We start from the raw sequence: 19211 nt of genomic DNA, 5'->3' as shown, positions 1-19211 counted from the left end.
CAATGCCACAATTGTATGAGGCTGGGACACGTTAGCGCCGTGTGCTAGAACACGAGTTCACTCATGCTGCAGCGAGCCCCACGCTGGAAACTATTGTGCAGCCACGGTTCTCCAATGCACCGATTGCCTTGAGTCCCATGATGCTTCTTCGAAGGACTGCCCCAAATGAAGAAGGAAAAGGCTATGTTGAAGCAGATACCGAGAGACGATTCGTCTCGTCGGGAAGCTGTTGCGGCCGTTAGAAAGCGACGTTCTCGACGCCGTAGAACTTCAAGTAACGTTGATGCCTCCGTGAAGAGTGTGCCCCATCCGGCAATATTTCCTCCTCTGCCCCCTAGGCCTTGCGCAATTCAATCTAAATCTGACAAGGTCATGCGGAAAAAAAATACAACTTGGTCGGCACTACTGAAACAACAGCCGATGCCACAGCCGATGCCACAGCCGATGCCACAGCCGATGCCACAGCTGATGCCACAGCCTCAGCCATGTCAAGTGATGCAGCTACGCACGGCTGTAGAGTGCACAGCGCGGGGTTCCTCACAAATTGCCCGAAAAAGAGCGGCAAGTGGTTATGATGCTCCGGTCTCTGACGAATACTATTCGAATGCTCTTGAATAACCTGCATACTCCGTTAGCGCGAAGTGAAATATAAGTTCTGGATGCTCTCAATTCAGTACTTGGAACCCTTGAGTAAGCATCATATCTCACCTGCAGCATTCTATTCGCACTGAAGTCAAAAAGCCTGGTGTTTATCTTACCAATATACTGCCACGCACTGCAACGTACTAACGCCCACCTGCTACTTGGTCTTCACTGGTGACTTCAACGTGCATCACGAGCTATGGGAAATCACCAGAATTAGCTTCAGACAGCAGAATGACGGCAGCCTAACGTATCGGTGGAGCACTTGCTAGGATTGACTGATTTCCAGGCGCTTTACTACATGCACACATAGTGTTCCCTCTATCCCGCTTTCCTCTTTCTGTTCTCCTTTTCCTTCCCCCAGTGAAAGTAGCAAACCCGATGCTCGTCTGGTTCACCTCCCTGCCTTTCCTCTCTTTGCTCGCTCTCTCTCTGACCTGCTTTTTGGCAATATAAATCATTCCTCATCGCTATAAAGCTGCTAACCATCCACATTTACACTAATATAACAATTCAGTGTCTAAATATTCCTAATTACGTATTTTTTCTGCAGATAGGAGGCATTGCCTTTTCGCGTGACATGCTGGGCTACTTGCCAAATAATGCTTAGGCATAATACACGTTTTCTCACATGGTGTTATTAGATAGTGGAGTTGTGGGGATCGCGGGTGTTTCTTCAGTAGTATAGCTCAATACTAGGCCACGATCACACGAATACTCCACCCGCCGTGGTTGCTCAGTGGCTATGGTGTTGGGCTGCTGAGCACGAGGTCGCGGGATCGAATCCCGGCCACGGCGGCCGCATTTCGATGGGGGCGAAATGCGAAAACACCCGTGTGCTTAGATCTAGGTGCACGTTAAAGAACCCCAGGTGGTCAAAATTTCCGGAGTCCTCCACCACGACGTGCCTCATAATCAAAAAGTGGTTTTGGCACGTAAAGCCCCAAATATTATTATTATTATTATTACGAATACTCGAACTCGAGCAAGCCGTCAGACGTCCGGAAAGCGCGGCTCGTCACGTAGCACGGGGGAGCGAGCACACGCACACGTGCCAGCTTCTGTTAGGCTACAGACTCGCCTGTCAAACATGCGACTGAGCAATGAATCGTGATAGTTGGTGTACGTTTATTATTCTGGTGTTGTCTACAGCTCAGACCGACGTGCACTAGTGAAGCACCAACATTAAAGAAAAAAAAAGTTTTTAACGCATAGAAATTCCTTCACGAGTACCCCAGCAAAATCTGCTTGTCCCGTGGCTCCTGATATCTGTAAAACACCCAATTTGTCAAGTTAACACCTGTAATTGTTTTAAGTGAAATAGTATATGATTGGTAGCGTTAGAAAAAGAAAGCCTCTGATCCAGATTCGAACCATGCACCACAGCGTGGTAGGGAGATGTCTGTGCGAGGCACTCGCAAAAAATGGTTGCGTCGTGTCGCCGCGTCAAAGTAGCAAAAAAAAAAGAAAATTTAAGAAGTTAACATACGTAGTCGTTTTAACAGAGAAATAGATGATAGCCAATGTTAGAAAAAAATTGGTTACTTCGCTATCGCCGCGTCAATATTATGAGAAAAATGAAAATCAAGAATATCACGCATTATTTGTTATAGTAGTTTAGTACTAAATGATTGGTAGCGTTAGAAACAAAAACTGGTAACGTCTCTTCGCCTCGTCAAGGTTGTAACAAAAAAGGCAAAATAAGAAAAAATAACTGTACCGCTGCAGAAATAAACGCGGTTGTGACGGCGCTCCGGCTTCTGATGCAATATACATGCATAATTGGCCATGTTAACCAAGGTAATCGTTATAATAGTGTAATATGAGATTATTGGTAGCGATGGGTAGACATGCTTAAGCTAGCTAAATAAGTAAGCTAAAGCGTAGTAGCAGCTCAGCCTAAAAATGATTGAGCAAAACTAGACGATTCTGTGAATTTATGCAGCATTTTCTTTCTTGGTCGCTTTTCCTCTTGTCTACGTTTGTGTGTTCTCACTTAACAACAGGCCTACTTGCCCACGATTTTCATGTGTGTCACCTCACAAATGAAACAGTTCCTGATGAGAAATCTTGGTTTGTTTTCCTACATGTTGTGTTGGCTACACTGATAAGCTTTTGGTTCGGGCATACATTGTTGTGGCCGGTATTACAGTCAATGAGCTGTTTCTTTAAATAAAGGAACCATATTCATGCTGCATTCATATTCGCGCGCTTGCCTAATGATGAAGCTACAAAACCACGGGAAGTTTCGGGCGTGGAATTATGAATACGGAGCCTTGGTCCAAAGCCCAATTTTCTGTGCTGTACTCCTGCCTGTGGTAGCCGCATATTTACGGGTGTGCGGAAACGTAAGTGTACTTCGCATTACCCACGCCCGACGGTCACTATCTATCGCGAACCATCCCGAAACGCGCTCGGTAAGTGCTACTTAGGCACATGTCTGCAATCGCCCCGTGTTGTCAGCGAAAGCAATATCAAAAAGTTGAAGGCACAAAAAATTTTGCTGTGGAAGAAAGTGCGACAGGTTCTCTTGACTGGTCAAATCATGAAGTACCAATTAGGCATGCTGGAGACACACATGAATCAGTAAGCCTATGGAAACAATGAGCAGATGTCATAGCAAAAACAGTCGCGAAGCGGTGAAGCATTCGGGGGTTTTACGTGTCAAAACCACAATATGGTTACGAGGCACGCCATAGTGTGGGACTCCAAATTGATTTTAACCACCAGGAGTTCCTTACTGTGGACAGAATGCGCACAAGGGTACCCGGACGTGTTTGCGCTTCACCACCATCGAAATAGGGCTGGCGCCGCCAAAATTCCATTCCGCGCCCATGGGCTTAGCAGTCGGCAAGCGTTAGTTATAGAGAGGCATCACTGGTTCAGTCGTAATATTAGCAGACATGTGTTAGCAGGTCATATCAAGATATAACAAACAATAAAGAAAGTATTCACATGCAGCGTGATTTAACAGCCATTTAAGGCATGAATCATTTACGCAGCATTTACTCCTGCAAATATTTATGGGTTCTCCTGTACTTCTGTACACTCCTTGGAGAGCAGTAATTGTGTCTGTGTGCGTGTTTCGCTCCTTTGCAGTGTCGTAAAGGTGGTCAACTTTAACGTCACACCGGGAAGCGCTCCGGACCTGCTTAATTTCACTGTCGAAGGAGGTGAGTACCACATTTGGATCCACAATGTTGATCAAACGGGGGGGGGGGTAATAATGTTAAATGCAGGCGAGCAAACACGTACGCAAGTGCAAAAGACAGGCAAGGTGGTTAACCGGAAGATAGATATCCAGTTTGGTATCTTGGACAGGAGAAGGGATAAGGGGAGACAGAAAGATCTTTAAGAAATGCACACACATGAGAAGACTGGGAGACGGCAAAGAAAAAAATTAGAAGCGCACATACACAAAGGAACGCAGGAGGGTCAGTCGTTCAAGAACGTCGCTTGACCAGAGGAACCTCAGTAGCGCCTTCACAGCCTCATGGTGTGAAGGTCCAATCAGCCAGCACTGCAGCATTCTCTGCTCATAAAACGGCCGGTCACCGAGGTGTTCAAACGCTGTCACGAGCGACTGTCTCTGGGAGCTGAAGGGAGGACAATGACAGAGGATATGTTCGACTCTCTCTTCGCTGCCGCTACTATCAGTCATTCCGAGGCGGCGTCGGCGTCGGCAGCGTCGGCCGTGGCGAAAAATGGCGGAAGGCCATTCACAAATAAAAACAACTTGTAAGATGGGTTGGGTGGGAATCAAACCAGGGTCTCCGAAGTGTGAGACGGAGGCGCTACCACTCAGCCATGCGTTCGATGGTCCAAAGTTGGACAAAACAGCCTCTATTGAGTGCGGTGTTGCCTTAGAAACGTGCTGTTGAAAGTTATGCTCCGGTTTATATCGGTAATTATGAGCATGTAAATTACAGAAGTCATAGTTAAACGCGTAGCGAAGTACGTTTCCGCTACATTTCTTCTGCGCTGGGCGCACACGCAGAGCCATCTTGCGGCAAACACAGAAGACGCCGTCCTCGCAACGTACGGTGCTGCACCGACAGGTGGCGCGCCACTCGCCCGCTTCTCCCCTTTGTCTCGTTTGAGCGCCTTGGGGACGTGCGGGGACCGGTGCGAGGATGCCCCAATACCCTTGCCTTTAATACATTTTCTCGCTCTCTCCCCTTCCAACTTCCAGCGTGCATCACTCGAACCCTCATGTTCAGGCGACGCGGCTCCTCTTTCCGGTCACAGCGCGATTCCTAGGTGCAGCGTCCGATGCGGGACGCCTCTGACGTGATCGCTGCGCCATAGCGCGTCTGGTGGGAAAGCGTACCCTGCCATGCGTGCCATGCTGCCGGCGAGGAGTCATGCGTGAGCGTGGTGCTCCCAAGCGAGATAGAGGACGATCCCATCGAGGTGTCAGCCTTATGATGGCGTCCGCCTTCATGGCGCGTCGCGGCCCGGCTGTCCGTGCCGATCACGACGTTTGGCTGGCATAGATCGTATCTCCCTCCGGGACACCGAGTTCTTTGGTTCGTTCCGCTTGCTCAGGCGCACGTTTAGTCTTTGTGTGACTGAAGAGCATGCCGAGCGAATGATTGGGCGGAGCGAACGGGGGGCGATAATGCTATCGCGTTCCACTCTTGAAGGCAAAGCTTAAGCATCTTCCAAGTTTTTCTTCTCATCTGCAGAAGTCACACATAGCTGCGTCTGTGATTACTGAGGTAAAAGTAGGCTCTTGTAAAAGCCTTAGATGTCACTCTGAAGTTGAACGGCAGAGGGGATGATGCAATTACAACTGTTGCTTCAACGTAACGCCAAATCTTGGATGCGAGTATTTAGGGCACGTGCTGGTGGGCGAGTTGGTTATGCAAGATTACAAAGAAGGTGCCAAATAAAGGCGCCAAATGTCGGAATGTTCAAACCACTTTGCGAACGGGTGTGAGCAAGCAAGGAACTCTCGCGGCGTTTATTCTTTACAGAGTCGTGAAGACTTCCCAGGTTCCTTTATGGGAGAATCGTGCAGCATAAAAGTTGTTACCGTGTGTTTGGTTCGTTCTGTCGAAGAGCAGGCTGCGCTGAAAGAATGGCAGCCGGAGCGGGCCGCACGTCATGCGTTCGGCCTAGGAACAGGCGGCGTTTCATGAACCCCGCTGGTAACTCGCTCGAGAAAGGGCTCGTCGTCGACATGCCGACCTCCCCGTGAGGGAGCGCGAAGCCGAGGCGTTATGACAACGAAGAGCCATGTATACCGAGCTTCGCTTGCATCTTTCATCACAGTAGTGGAGGGGCGGTCAATGTTCTTTTTAATTTGAATTTCAAGGCCGTTGTTTCTATTGTAAACTCCGAGGAAGTCGCATTTGTTTACACCCGTACATGATAAAACTTTTGAAAATCAGTGTTCATTCGAAATAATCAACAAATTTTCACGTTCAATTCAGGCAATGCCGAAAGCGGCGGAAGCGCAGGAATGGCAGCCCCGCTTTCATGTCGGACGGAAGCACGCTGTGACGAAGAGCGCGATGTGTCAAAATGATATCTCTGCAGCTACTGATATGGAACGTGTTGTCTGGCAAGCACCTGCCGTGACGTGTCCTACTGGCTCTCTTCAGCGACATGTCAATAATAATGCTTCTTACAATTAGTTACGGAGCATTTCTGTCGGAGGTAGCAGAGGAGCGCTCCCAATTTGGATATTGCCTGAATGGAGCGGGCAAGATCGATGACGAATATTTCGAATTAGATGCCCTTTTCAACGTCTCTAAAAGTGGAGTGCAGCATTATGTGACTGCCCCAATGCCGTCGTGTAAACAAGTGTCCTCAAGACTCCAGTAAAGAAACGTAATTGAAAAATTGTTATTCAGCCTGCTAGATGGCACGTTATTCACATCAAAGTGTGTCCGCCTCGCCTAAAGACTTTGCAAAAATGCAACGGTCGTTACGCTCATGGGTTTTTAATAAAGTATGTGTAGTAAAAAAAAAAGGGGGGACCCGATATTATATACGATCTACATCGTTCAGCAAGGCCAATCAACGCAGGACTAAGTGGGGCTAAATACGTCGCCCTCGTGGGTGTCTTCGAGCGGTTATTAGCCACTGGTGTCACCATTGACTGTACAAAGGAACCGCCTCGTAAAATATTCGTGGGTCAACTGAAATACTCGGTCATCAATATAACAGCCTCGAGTGCCTATAACATGAATAACGCGGTATAGAAGTTCTATAACAGGGATAAAGTGCCTGAGAAATGCTGGCCAAAGTTTCGATAGGGACACCTATTTATGTCACAGGCAGTCGCGTCTTCATCGGCAATATAGTTTTAAGGAATTCGTAGGGTGATGGCATATGCGGTGGTTGCCAGCGGTGGCTGGCTGTAAGGAAAGAGGCTAAAAATAAGCGCTGGTATTTGCCGTTTCTAGGCATCGTTGGGGGAAGGCCAGAGTTTGTAGACAAGGTTAAGAGAGCGGGGGGGGGGGGGAGGGCGAGGTGAGGCGACAGGTGAAAATAAAAAGGAAGAGGGTGCGCCGGGGTGTTGCGGCCCGGAAATGTTGGGAAGCCTTCAGAGAACTGGACAGAAACCGTAGATTCATAGGCAGCCTGTGTTTGTATTTTAAAAAGAATGGTCCGTTAAGGTGGTGAGCGCGCAGGCCACCGGAGGCATAGGAGTTAAAATAATTTAGTTGCCTGGTTGCATGCGCCGGCAAATTTTTGAAGCTTTGAGATGGTGGTGTGGAGCCTTTGGGAAAGAGTGGAAGGTGGTAGGATGTCGACGCGGGCAATATGTGAGGGATGGTGCTTAATGGGATGTGAAGCTCAGTAGGTCCGCGTAGGCGTCTTCGCGACAGTATACAGAAGTGGCATTATTCTGTATCGTGGAGGCGCCGAGAATTATTTGGCTTTGGGAACTTTCAGAGGTGTCAGTGACGTTTCTTAAAATAACTGTTTTCATTTGTATTCTTTAAAACCACCGCCGAAGTGTCTGTCGCAGTGAGATTCTGTATACACATCCTAATGTGCTTGTTGCGCATAAAAATTATCCGGCTAGTTTCTTAATCTCCTCTTAAATTAAATATAATTCTTCGGTTTGCCATGCCAAAAGCACGACCTCAATATTAGGTCCTCTGTAGTGCGGTACTCCGGAATAATTTTAACCAGCTGATGTTCATTAGGGTGCACCCAACACACTGAACACGGGCGTTTCTGCGTTTTGCCTTCATCGAAATTTGGTTGTCACGGACGAGGTTGGATCCCACTTCCACGTGCCTGGCCGCCTAGCACCGTAGCCGCTAAGCAAACACGATGGGTCATTCTACTCTTAATTTCCCGATATGTGTCCTCTTCCCTCAGGGTGAGGCACGAATTTTGTGCTCAGAGTGCGTCCTTCTCTGAAATCAATCACAGTATCTTACCTTGGTATGCATGGCTGTCTCCGCAGATTGAGAAACTTAAACAAGAGCCAGGTAGTAGGAAATTTTGCGTGACGATACTCTGGGAATCTTTGCGACAAAAAACTTCACCAACTAGCCCAGCAAGTTCTTCTAAATTACTGCAGAAGTTTTGATGTAGAAGTGGATCTCGAATCAATTTATGCTAAGGGTCAACAGCACAAACCAAAGTAATGTTACAGGTCGGGGGCAATCAGGAGTGGCAAGTAGAATTGTTAAAGCTAGTTTGGGCTATGGTTTGAGAAAATCGTGTGAGAGCCTAATCGATCCAAATTTCCAAGGTCAGATGAAGTTGTAAGAGGCTTGACATCTAATAACTGTTATTTCCTCGGTTCTTGTTATATTTAAATGAATAATTAAAGCCATCGAGTGAATGCACTGTCATAGAGAATATCTTGAGAACATATGTACCGTTATTCTGTGCCTACGCCGGACCGCTCATGAGCTTAAAGCACGAAGCTACACGATATAAACCTAATTTCATGTTTTCATAAAGAAATAATGAAACGTATTCACTCCCTTGTTGATAGAAAGTTCTCTGAGTGTACCATTTGACACAAGGCTTCGTGGAATATATTTCAGGCATTGAATATGTGATGTCATGTAACAGTTGCAAAGTGTATAACGGTAATACAGGACATTCTATCTACACACGTGTGAGGAAGCATCAAGCGTCGCGAAAATCATCTGGGCCGTTGAATCAGGCCGTCCCGTGCGGAAAATGCGCGTGCTATTCCGGGTTTAATGAAACAGTAGTAGTTTTCAAAAGCAATAACAAGACCGCGCGAGAATTGGCAGCACCTGTTATACATATTTAAACAACAAAAGTCTTCTATATTAAAGCTAAAGTAGACGCTCGCGTCAGCCATCCTTCTGTCTTTCCACACTGAAAGAAACTTGATTTTCTCGATTGTTAGTGCATGAACACTTCTGGCTTTAACTTTGGTTTTTGTTTGCGGTTAGGTATTGATATTTTTATTTTTTACCCCTGCTTTGCTCCACCTGCGTGGTCACTTTCATTCGTATATACGCGGCGTTTTCTCAATGAATGCCTCATTTGCGAGTAAGCGCATTGTCCCATCTTTCATCGCCCTGTCGCCTTTTCGTTGTACTTTAAAAAAATGAAATAACAGGGTACTGCCCTTTGCGTCATCCTACAGATTTTCTTTGCTGACTGCTTGCTATCCTTCTAAAAGTTCGCAAATCTTGTTGGAATGCCTAACATGCAATTTACCGCCATCTCGGCTGCTGTCATGTTGATTTTGATGACTCCCCTTCGTCTTATACTTACTCTCCCTGGCGAGGCAAATGACCTACTTACTTATTTTGAGGACTTCCCATTGGCACTAGTCAGGTAGGAAACTGCAGTTTTGCTAACTGTGTCCCCTTTAAATAAACAAACTGTTTTTGTATTTCTTTCAGGAGGTAACCAGGTGTACACTGCACAATACACATACACGAACTACGAAAACTGTCTGGTTTCGAAAATACCTTACAACAACGACGGCCGTAAGTAATAATTTTGTAAGTCATACCTCTTTCTATCTGTTGTGCTTTCGGTAGTAACTGAGAGCTATTCTGTTGTGCTGACTAGGAGAAAAGAAAACATGCAGCAATACCATATGAAAATGTTGGTTCGAAGTAGAAGAATGTGGTTACGTCCCACTACTATGTTACACCGCAACAGACAGATGTTTATTAGTTATGTGCAATGTGAAGAGCGCTAGCGCAGAAAGCTTGAAGGGCGAAAAAAAATTTTTAAAGAAAAGCAGCTCATACTGCGAAGGGGAGAGCTACGTGAAGCGAAGCTTCAGAAGTTGTAATTTAAATTCTTCAGGGGTAATGGCTACGCTTAGAATTTTGTGTACTTTTATCATATGGAAAGTGCAATATAATTCACAAGTTGTTTATCCGCCACAAAGACCAGAACCATATTGTCATGCCATTTTAATTTTATGCACTGCAGCCTTCATCAGCTATATCAAAATACATACTGCAAATCAGGTGGATGCACAGTGTGTTTGCGACGCCAGTTTAGATGCTTGTTGCCAGGAGAATGACTGGGACCATCATACCAGCGGGCTGGCATGTGCACTTTATAATACGACTCCAATCTATCCACAATCATGGATCCTACGCAACTTGTGCTGCAGTGGCGCATGTCTATTTTCGGGGAGTGGCCAAGAACGGGAGCACACACTTCGTCACCTGTAGTGAATGGCTAAATCGTAGGAAACAAACTAATTGAAAAATTCCGGTAAATAAAGTACACTATCCCAGTAACAGCTCGACGTTCTTTAGCTATACCGAAGAACCGACATTTGTGCAGTATTTATGTAGGGATTATTTTTTTTTTGGTACGCAGAACAGAGTTGTGCTCACTTGCACTACTTTAGTGCTAATTGGTGGGTGCGCGGGTCCTCTTATTTAGCGCACATGTAACCTTCATATATAGTGTGACATGCTGACGAAGATTTTTTCAGCTTGGTCGGAAGAAGACGACGCTCTGGACTTCGCGCGCTGTCTACCATCTTGTCAGCTGCTACATGTTTTGTAAATATCTTGTAAATATACGTCTCACTGTTTTCAACCCCGTAACATTTTTGGTAGAGCTTGCGGGATCATTACCAAGACGGATGTACGCAGCGGGCGCTCCTTGGCTGCATCTACAATGCCAGCTCAAGGCGAGGATGCTTCGGGCCCGTCGGCACCCATGCCCACCGTGATTCTATCACAACCCCGCCACCTAGGAACCTTTCCTGGCACCGATGACACTGATGCTGAAGACTGGCTTCAATTATATGAGCGGGTGAGCGCCAGCAAACTTTGGGACCAGACCATCATGCTCGCTAATTTGATATTTTACCTCGTAGGCACGGCACGCGTGTGGTTTCAGACCCATGAGGAGGAACTTACCAGCTAGGACATTTGTAAACAGGAGCTCAAGAATCTGTTTGGCAAGCTTTTTGGACGTCAGCTCGCAGCCCAAAAAGACCTACCTTCGCGTGTCCAGACGTGCACTCCTTGTTTCCAAGAATTCTTCCACTGTGCAAGCCATTATTACCGAATGCCGGCGGTTTGATGAAGTTAAGAGTCGCCGCATCGCCCAGCCATTCCCCCCGCTTCCCAACACGGCTGCTACGTCCTCCTGCGAACACCTCCACAGTCTGCCCACGGCCAATCGCTCTGATGGCATCCTACATATCATTAGACGTGAATTAGAAGACGCATCTCCTATCACAACCCCAACCCAAGGCCCCGACAATTGCCAGGCGACGGTCTCATTGATGCAGTCTGTCGTGCGCCAAGAATTGGCCAACTTTGGATGGACCAACGCCTGCTCAGTTACTCGACCTGACTACACTCCATCCAGCACTGTCATACGCACCCGTAGCCTGAATGCCCCAACGCGGTATCCCAACCCGACCGAATGGCGCACTCCAGATGACAATCCTATATGCTTCACATGTGGCCATATACACCTTGTTTCACGTCACTGCCGGCCTTCGTGGAATTCGACCACTTGGCTCTACCTCCCATTCCACGGTCCTCATGCTGCTCTTCGGTTCCCCCCGCGAACGCAGCCAGTAAATTCTGGCGACAGTTCTCTGCCTACCCGCTTAGCCGCTCTTCTTTGCCACGTCGCCGCTTCTTCCGATCGCCCCCATCTCTTCGATCACCGTCCCTTAGCTCCTCTAGGCGCACCCTTCTCGAAAACTAAAGGGTGCAGCACCTGGAGGTCATTCTGCCAAACCGACCAGACGCAAAAATCCTCTTCTGACTTTGCCCACCCATCGGAACCTCATTAAAGTGAACGTGGATGGTGTACTTGTTACGGCTCTGATTGACACTGACGCGCACGTATCTGTGATGAATGCTCAGCTTCGGATTCGTCTAAAGCAGGTACTCACTCCTGCCCCGTCACCTGTGGTCGAAGTCACCGATGGCGGAACACCAGCCGGTAGTGCTCCGTTACGGCTATGTTCCACAGAGCATATTCCACTCCCTCACCGTGCCGTTACATACATAGGTGCCTCCCCCGTTCTACCTGTATCAGACGGAGACTACATCGTATCCCCTAATCCGGGAGTCCTGTTCTCGCAAAACGTCGCTTTTCCTCACACCGTCATTACCATTTCGGACAACACGCCCTGCCTTCCACTTGTGAACTTTGGACTTTGTACACAAGTACTCCCACGCGGAATATCCCTGGCGCAAATAAAGTCGACCAGAGACTACCACATTTCGGCTTTAACTTGCAAAAGCTCCTCGTGTTCAACTCTTCCTCCGCCCCGTGTCCCTTCAGACTTGAATGCCCTAACCAAAATGATTGTTCCGGACCTTCTGCCCAAGCGTCCGACTCGCTTGAGTGTCGCCGGACATCATACTTCTGTTTTATTTTATGTTCTAGGGTACTCGCCCTCACAACCTCATCCTGGGCCTTGCCTTTCTTTCTATACATTCCGCTTTGATAGGATGTTGGGCTGGTGTTGTGCAACTCGCTCTACCTGCTGCCATTGACCCTCCCGGTTGTGCTCCGATACGGCTATGTTCCACAGAGCATATTCCACTCCCTCACCGTGCCGTTACATTCATAGGTGTCTCCCCCGTTCCACCTGTATCAGACGGTGAATACATCGTATCCACTAATACGGGTGTCCTGTTCTCGCAAAGCGCCGCTTTTCCTCACACCATCATTACCATTTCGGACAAGAAGCCCTGCCTTCCACTTGTGAACTTTGGACTTTGTACACAAGTGCTCCCACGCGGAATATCCCTGGCGCAAATAACGCCGACCAGAGACTACCACATATCGGCTTTAACTTGCAACAGCTCCTCGTGTTCAACTCTTCCTCCGCCGCGTGTCCCTTCAGACTTGAATGCCCTAACCAAAATGATTGCTCCGGACCTTCTGCCCAAGCGTGCTCATGAACTACGTTGTCGCTTTGCCTCATACTGGGACATATTCTATCTTGGAGAGCGCCCTTTAGGACAAACATCTGTCGTTAAACATCGAATAAACACCGGTGACGCGAGCCCGATCCATTGACGACCCTACCGCGTCTCGCCTACTGAGCGAAACATCATCCAACATGAAGTTGACAATTTGCTTTCCCGAGACATCATCGAACCTTCTTGCAGCCCATGGGCATCCCCTGTTGTACTAGTTAATAAGGACAACAGTTGGCGATTTTGCGTGGGTTATTGACACTTCAACAAGGTAACAAAGAGGGACGTCTATCCGCTACCACGCATTGACGATGCGCTGGATCGCCTGCATGGAGCAGAATATTTTTCGTCCATCGACCTTCGTTCCGGCTACTGGCACATTGCCGTCGATGACATGGGCCGTGAGAAGACAGCTTTCATTACTCCCGATCGCCTGTATGAGTTCAAAGTGATGCCTTTCGGTTTATGTAATGCCCCTGCCACATTTGAAACCATGTAGGAGGGCGTCCATCATTCGTTCAAAGTGTCCATCTGCCTCTGTTACCTGGACGACGTGGTCATTCTTTCTCCGCATTTCGCGACACACCTCGAACGCCTATCGACGATCCTATCTGTTTTCTGTCAGGTGGGGCTACAACTACTAAATTCGTCCAAGTGCCACTTCGGTCGTCGTGAAATTTCTGTGCTCGGGCATCTCATCGATTCTTCTGGTGTACGCCCTCATCACGATAAAATACGGGCAGTGAAAGACTTTCCCTTACCAACATGTGCCAAGGATGTTCGCAGCTTCTTGTGCCTTTGCTCCTACTTCCGTCGGTATGTCCGAAATTTTGCGAAGTTTGCGCGCCCTCTCAATCAGCTCCTCAAGAAAGCCGCTGCATTCATTTGGGGACCTGAGCAAGCTGGTGCTTTCAGCGAGCTGATTGAGCTGCTTACGTCCCCAGCCATTCTTGCTCACTTTGATGCGTCAGCTCCAACAGAAGTCCGTACCGATGCCAGTGGCCATGGTATTGGAGCGATCTTGGCACAGAAACAGCAAGGGTGAGAACGTGTTATTGCCTACGCCAACCGACTTCTTTCTTCTGTTGAGCGCAATTATTCTATCACCGAGCGCGAGTGCCTGGCTCTCGTTTGGACAGTGGGTAAATTCCGCCCCTATTCGTACTGCCGCCAATTCAGTCATCACTGATGGTCACGCTTTGTGTTCGCTTTCGTCCCTCAAAGATCCTTCAGGGCGCCTTGGCCGCTGGGCTCTGCGCCTTCGTGAATACAACTATTCAGTTGTATACAAGACTGGCCAGTTACATCAAGATGCGGACTGCTTGTCGCGCCAGCCTGTCGACCCTCCTGACGTTTATGCGGCCCGCATACCCGTCACCGTTCTCTCTCTGACTGCTTTTCGCGATATTGGAGCCGAACAATGTCGGGACGCCTCTTTACAAGACCTTATTCAACGACGCCCGATCCTTCCCATCGCATGCTTGAACTTCAAGATGGCATATTGTACCGCTCTAACATGCTCCCGGACGGCCCTTCCCGACTTTTCGTTGTGCCTGAGCATCTGCGTCAGACTGTTGTCGCCCAGCTTCATGATCCACCGGCTACCGGTCACCTTAGCGTGTCACGGACTTATGACCGCGTTCGTCGGCGCTTCTTTTGGCCTGGTCTATACCGTGACGTCTGCCGTTATGTCGCTACATTTGACCTCTGTGAACGACGCACAAAGCCCACCACACTCCCTGCTGGTCACCTTCATCCGCTTGACGTACCATCAGAACCATTCTCCCGTGTAGGTGTTGATCTTTTAGGACCTTTTCCTACGTCTGATTCGGGAAACAAGCGGATTGCTGTAGCAACAGACTGCGCCACCCGATATGCAATCACGCGAGCTCTTCCGACAAGATGTGCCACCTATGTCGCTGACTTCCTCCTAGAGAACTTCATCCTTCACAACGGCGCCCTTGGACAGGTCCTCACCGACGGAGGCCGCTGCTTTCTTTCTAAAGTTGTCATTGACATTCTACACTCGTGCGCGACTAAACACAAACTTGCTACTGCTTACCATCCACAAACGAACGGCCTAACCGAGCGTCTTAACCGCACCCTTACTGACATGCTGTCCATGTATGTCTCCGATGACCATCGCAACTGGGACGTTGCGCTGCCGTTCGTTCTTTTCGCCTATAATTCATCTCGTCATGATACCACAGGCTTCTCTACATTCTTCCTCGTATTTGGCCGCGATCCTGCGCTATCTTTCAACACCATCCTGCCTGCTAGTCTGAATTCCACATCTGAGAACGCCCGTGAAGCCACTCTGGAAGCACACGACGCACGCAATATTGCCCGACGTCGACTTGTGGAGTCGCAGGACAATCAGCGGCGCTAATATGACGCCCACCATCGTGACGTCCATTACACGCCGGGCGCCCTGGTTATCCTTTGGTCGCCGGCCCGACGCGTTGGCCTCTCGGAGAAGTTACTTTCACGCTACTCTGGCCCTTACCGTGACTTGCCTCAAGTAACTGACGTCACGTACGAAATCGCCCCTCTTGAGCCAATCGTGGCTCAGCATCGCCCGACGTGGTCTACGTCGCGCGTCTTAAGTTGTACCATTCGCCCGCCTTTTAACCAGCACCGAGTCGGCACTTCAGCCGCCGGGGGTCATGTGACACGCCGACGAAGATGTTTTCATCTTGGTCGGAAGAAGACGGCGCTGTGGACTTCGCGCGCTGTCTACCATCTTGTCAGCCCCTACAATTGTTTGTGAATATCCTGTAAATATACGTCTGAGTCTTTTTAACCCCGTAACAATACATATATATATATATATATATATATATATATATAAATATATATATATATATTGTAGCCACGAAGAGGAACGCTTAGTGGGCCATCCTCTCCATCGCTTGTGCCAGCAGGGCGCCGCTCGTGCTGAGAGTGCGTGCCCTGCTCTGACGGTTGGCCTAAGTACTGGTGACTACTAAGTGCATTTACGATATATATATATATATTTATTTATCCGCCGATACAGTGACCAACCCACTAGCACGCGACACCGGTGAGCGTAGGCAAAAAAAGCTTCATTTTAAAAATTTGTACGATGATTCCGTCATGTCCGTGCTGCTTACCAAATGCCAATAAATTGTTAGAATATGCAACAGGTGCTGCTATATGTTGCTGTCATGAAGACCGCGAGATTTAGGTGACCGAAGCGTGCCCGTGCATATTTTGCAATTTGCATAATAACTTTGACGTTGAGTCAAATAGGCTTCCAAAGAAGAATGTAAGTGTTCGCAAAGGATATTCTAGAAGAAATATTTTCAGAGTTGGTCTCTATTTTTCCTGTCCATAACTTCTTTTTTTGGAAGACTGGTGTTTGTACCTTATGGAGCAGCTGAGGAGTTGCAGCTTGTGTTTAAGAAATAGTAGTGTGTGTGAGTTTATGACACAATATGATTCTGACTATTTCATTTATACCCCCAGTCTCGCCACAATTATTACTTTCAACAAGAATTTTTTTTGCCAATGGCCAACAAAATATTCAACAATGCCACATCGTTCTTTGATGGAGCGTTCTTTAAAAGTGGAATACCAAGTATGTATAGACAAAATGGAGATGCGAACCTCTACAAACTGTTGTTATTTGCTAAGGCTCTTTCGAGGTAGCATCTACGTTGCATCTTCACGCTGTAATCGGCCGTGGGTAACCGTAAACAATTCGAAGTGCCACCTTGAACAAGCGAAAAAAAAACGTCACAGTTATTTTATTGCTCATTCACGGTAGCTCAGTGCCCATGGCTGTGTGGCACTAGGAAGTTCGCGGGTTATACTTCCTGAAATCCAATAATACACGACCTATATCTACAGCCGCTACCTGTGGTGGAAGCCATCAGCGCTATTTGAATGCTGGGCATTAATGTTAAAGTTGAGCCACAGGGACCGTTTAGGGAGCAACCTAACCTGCGTTACTGCGCTACTAACCTGCGTTACTGAGGTACTCCACTAGGGTGTGCCGATTCGTGGAAGGCGATCGTGTGCATTGCGATGTGTTGAACACGTTGTTTGGCGATCGGCTCATAAACCATCTTGAAACCATGGCATTGCTTTTGCAATGAAAGCTTTTTTGTGTACGCGCCTCTCGCACAGCACTGCAATCGTCTTTATTTTGTATTGGGGGGGGGGCGCACGTATTGCGCTCCACCCTGAAATACATTTCCGTGAGTAGCACTGGAAAGATATTGCTTAGCGATCTACATGTACATGCAGAAGAATTTCTTAGTCAGTTACTATGGAATAATAAACGTATTGTATCTATGGTGGATTCAACCCAATGAATCAATTGTTATTTTTACACCGCTTCTGGTCTATTGAAGTAGTTCACCCGCGTACTTATACATAGCGTTGTTTAGTGAAAAATGTAGTTTTTTTGTCAGGGCTGAGGTCCTTCTTCCACAGATCTTGAATAGGCTGTGTATAAGGCCTTTATTAATATGGTTTGCGTGAAGAGCTTACTGATTCTCATTCTTAAAACAGGGCCACAGCATAATGCGCCGTAATGAATCTCTTTCAATGGTTCATGATATTGTCAAGTGAATTATGTGGAAATGGTTGGATACATTAAATGTCTGTCATCCACCGGCTATGTGCTCCCGAAGCCTTAGTATCGCCGACGCATGGCGCTTGAGACCGCGGCTTTGATCCTAACAGCGACCACGGCATTTAAATGGACGAGAAGTTCCTAACTGGTCGTGTACTTTCGTTGAGCTGCTCGCTAAAGAACCCCAGTAGGAAAAACGTAATTAGGTGTGTTCCACTTCGGCGCGATCCATAATACTGCAGCCGTTTTTGCAACTGAAACCGAGGAATTTAGTTTTGTATTTAGCTGAGAACTGGCTAGAGCGATTAACAGTGACGTGCGTTACGAAGGCTGATTTTTCACACATCTTTTGTTTCAGTTTGCATATTATGGGTCACGGAAGAAGTAGTGGACAACATACCGCATGATTGCCTCACCGAGTATCAAGCGACATGCCCCGTTGAATACAGGGCCTACGACAGCGATATCTGCTAGAGCGACCAGGGTGGCGGCGGTGAAGTAATGCTACAAATGCATGTGCTCTCCATGTACGAGCTTTGTACATCCCTGCATACAACGAAATTGTAATACCACCATATTAAATTTTTATTTTGTGATTATTTTTACGTGTACCGAGCAAGCTTGCGAAATTAACAGGATTTAACGTTATATGGGTTGTGGAAAAAAATCGGTTCACTTCCGCAATTGTTCTGCCATGGAACACATACCGTGAGACAACAGACACCCTCTCAATTACTCAATCAAGGCTGGACAAAGATACTTCGATAATTACGATACAAGTAGAAGATACCAACTAATTAACTGTCTTGGGTACAATACATGCTACCTGTATCTTGAGATACTTCGATTCCACAATGACATGCGTATGATACACAGCGGCGACGGTGGGTGGAGCGAAATTTTCATCCAGCATTTGTTATAAACCAATTTGTTAGACGGTAGTGAAGGTGAGGACCGTGGTTACATAAGTGACGTTTACCACGGCATAACGGGGCAGACAGACAGCTAACAAAGTATCGCGCTCTTTGATCTTATTAGTTGTAATAAAACCATTCCCGCGTCAAGGAGTTGCGTTAGGCATGTGACTTTGTCTTGATGAAATCGATTTTCTTATGGAACAACCACGCTATAGAGCAGAATTGGGCAGCTGAGGTATTTTCATCTTATTCTATCAATAGCAATTGATATACATCAAAACAAAACCGACGTCCCTATTGCTATACTGTGAAGCAAATTATTGCAAGAACGAAAGCGTCGGTTTAAAGTCGCCGCGAAATATTACTTCGATATATCTTGCATGGATTATATCTGTCAATAAAATGTATCGCTTGGAGTTGGACCCTCATCGGCGTTCAGTCTACGGTGTGCGTCTATCGCCCCTTCATATTGAAGAGAGATGTTAACTTACGCAGCTACTAACGGACCTGGCTGTTGGATAACCAGCTTGAGACAGCCATTTTTGTAAAACATTCTTCAATGGGTGCGCTAAAACCAGTTATTCCATGTATGGTCTGAACTTTAGCACCCTATATTAAACAACGTGTGCTTAATATTTGTTGCCAAATGCTGTTATC

General features: G+C 47.3%; 1 protein-coding gene across 1 annotated transcript in view; it reads left to right on the top strand.

Annotated features, from left to right (window-relative positions):
• Positions 1-18223, top strand: part of LOC142586821 (uncharacterized) — a 45282-nt gene extending 27059 nt beyond the window's left edge. Inside the window, exons 4-6 of the mRNA XM_075697686.1 lie at positions 3742-3815; positions 9507-9593; positions 17996-18223. Coding sequence (XP_075553801.1) covers positions 3742-3815; positions 9507-9593; positions 17996-18111 — 277 coding nt within the window. The 3' untranslated portion in view covers positions 18112-18223. The remainder of the gene's footprint in view (positions 1-3741; positions 3816-9506; positions 9594-17995) is intronic.
• Positions 18224-19211: the final 988 nt, after the last annotated feature.

This window comes from Dermacentor variabilis, chromosome 7, assembly GCF_050947875.1.
Source record: "Dermacentor variabilis isolate Ectoservices chromosome 7, ASM5094787v1, whole genome shotgun sequence".
NCBI classification, from domain to species: Eukaryota; Metazoa; Arthropoda; class Arachnida; order Ixodida; family Ixodidae; genus Dermacentor; species Dermacentor variabilis.
The sequence above is the reverse complement of the archived record's forward strand: the minus strand, read 5'-3'. Positions and strand labels throughout refer to the sequence as shown.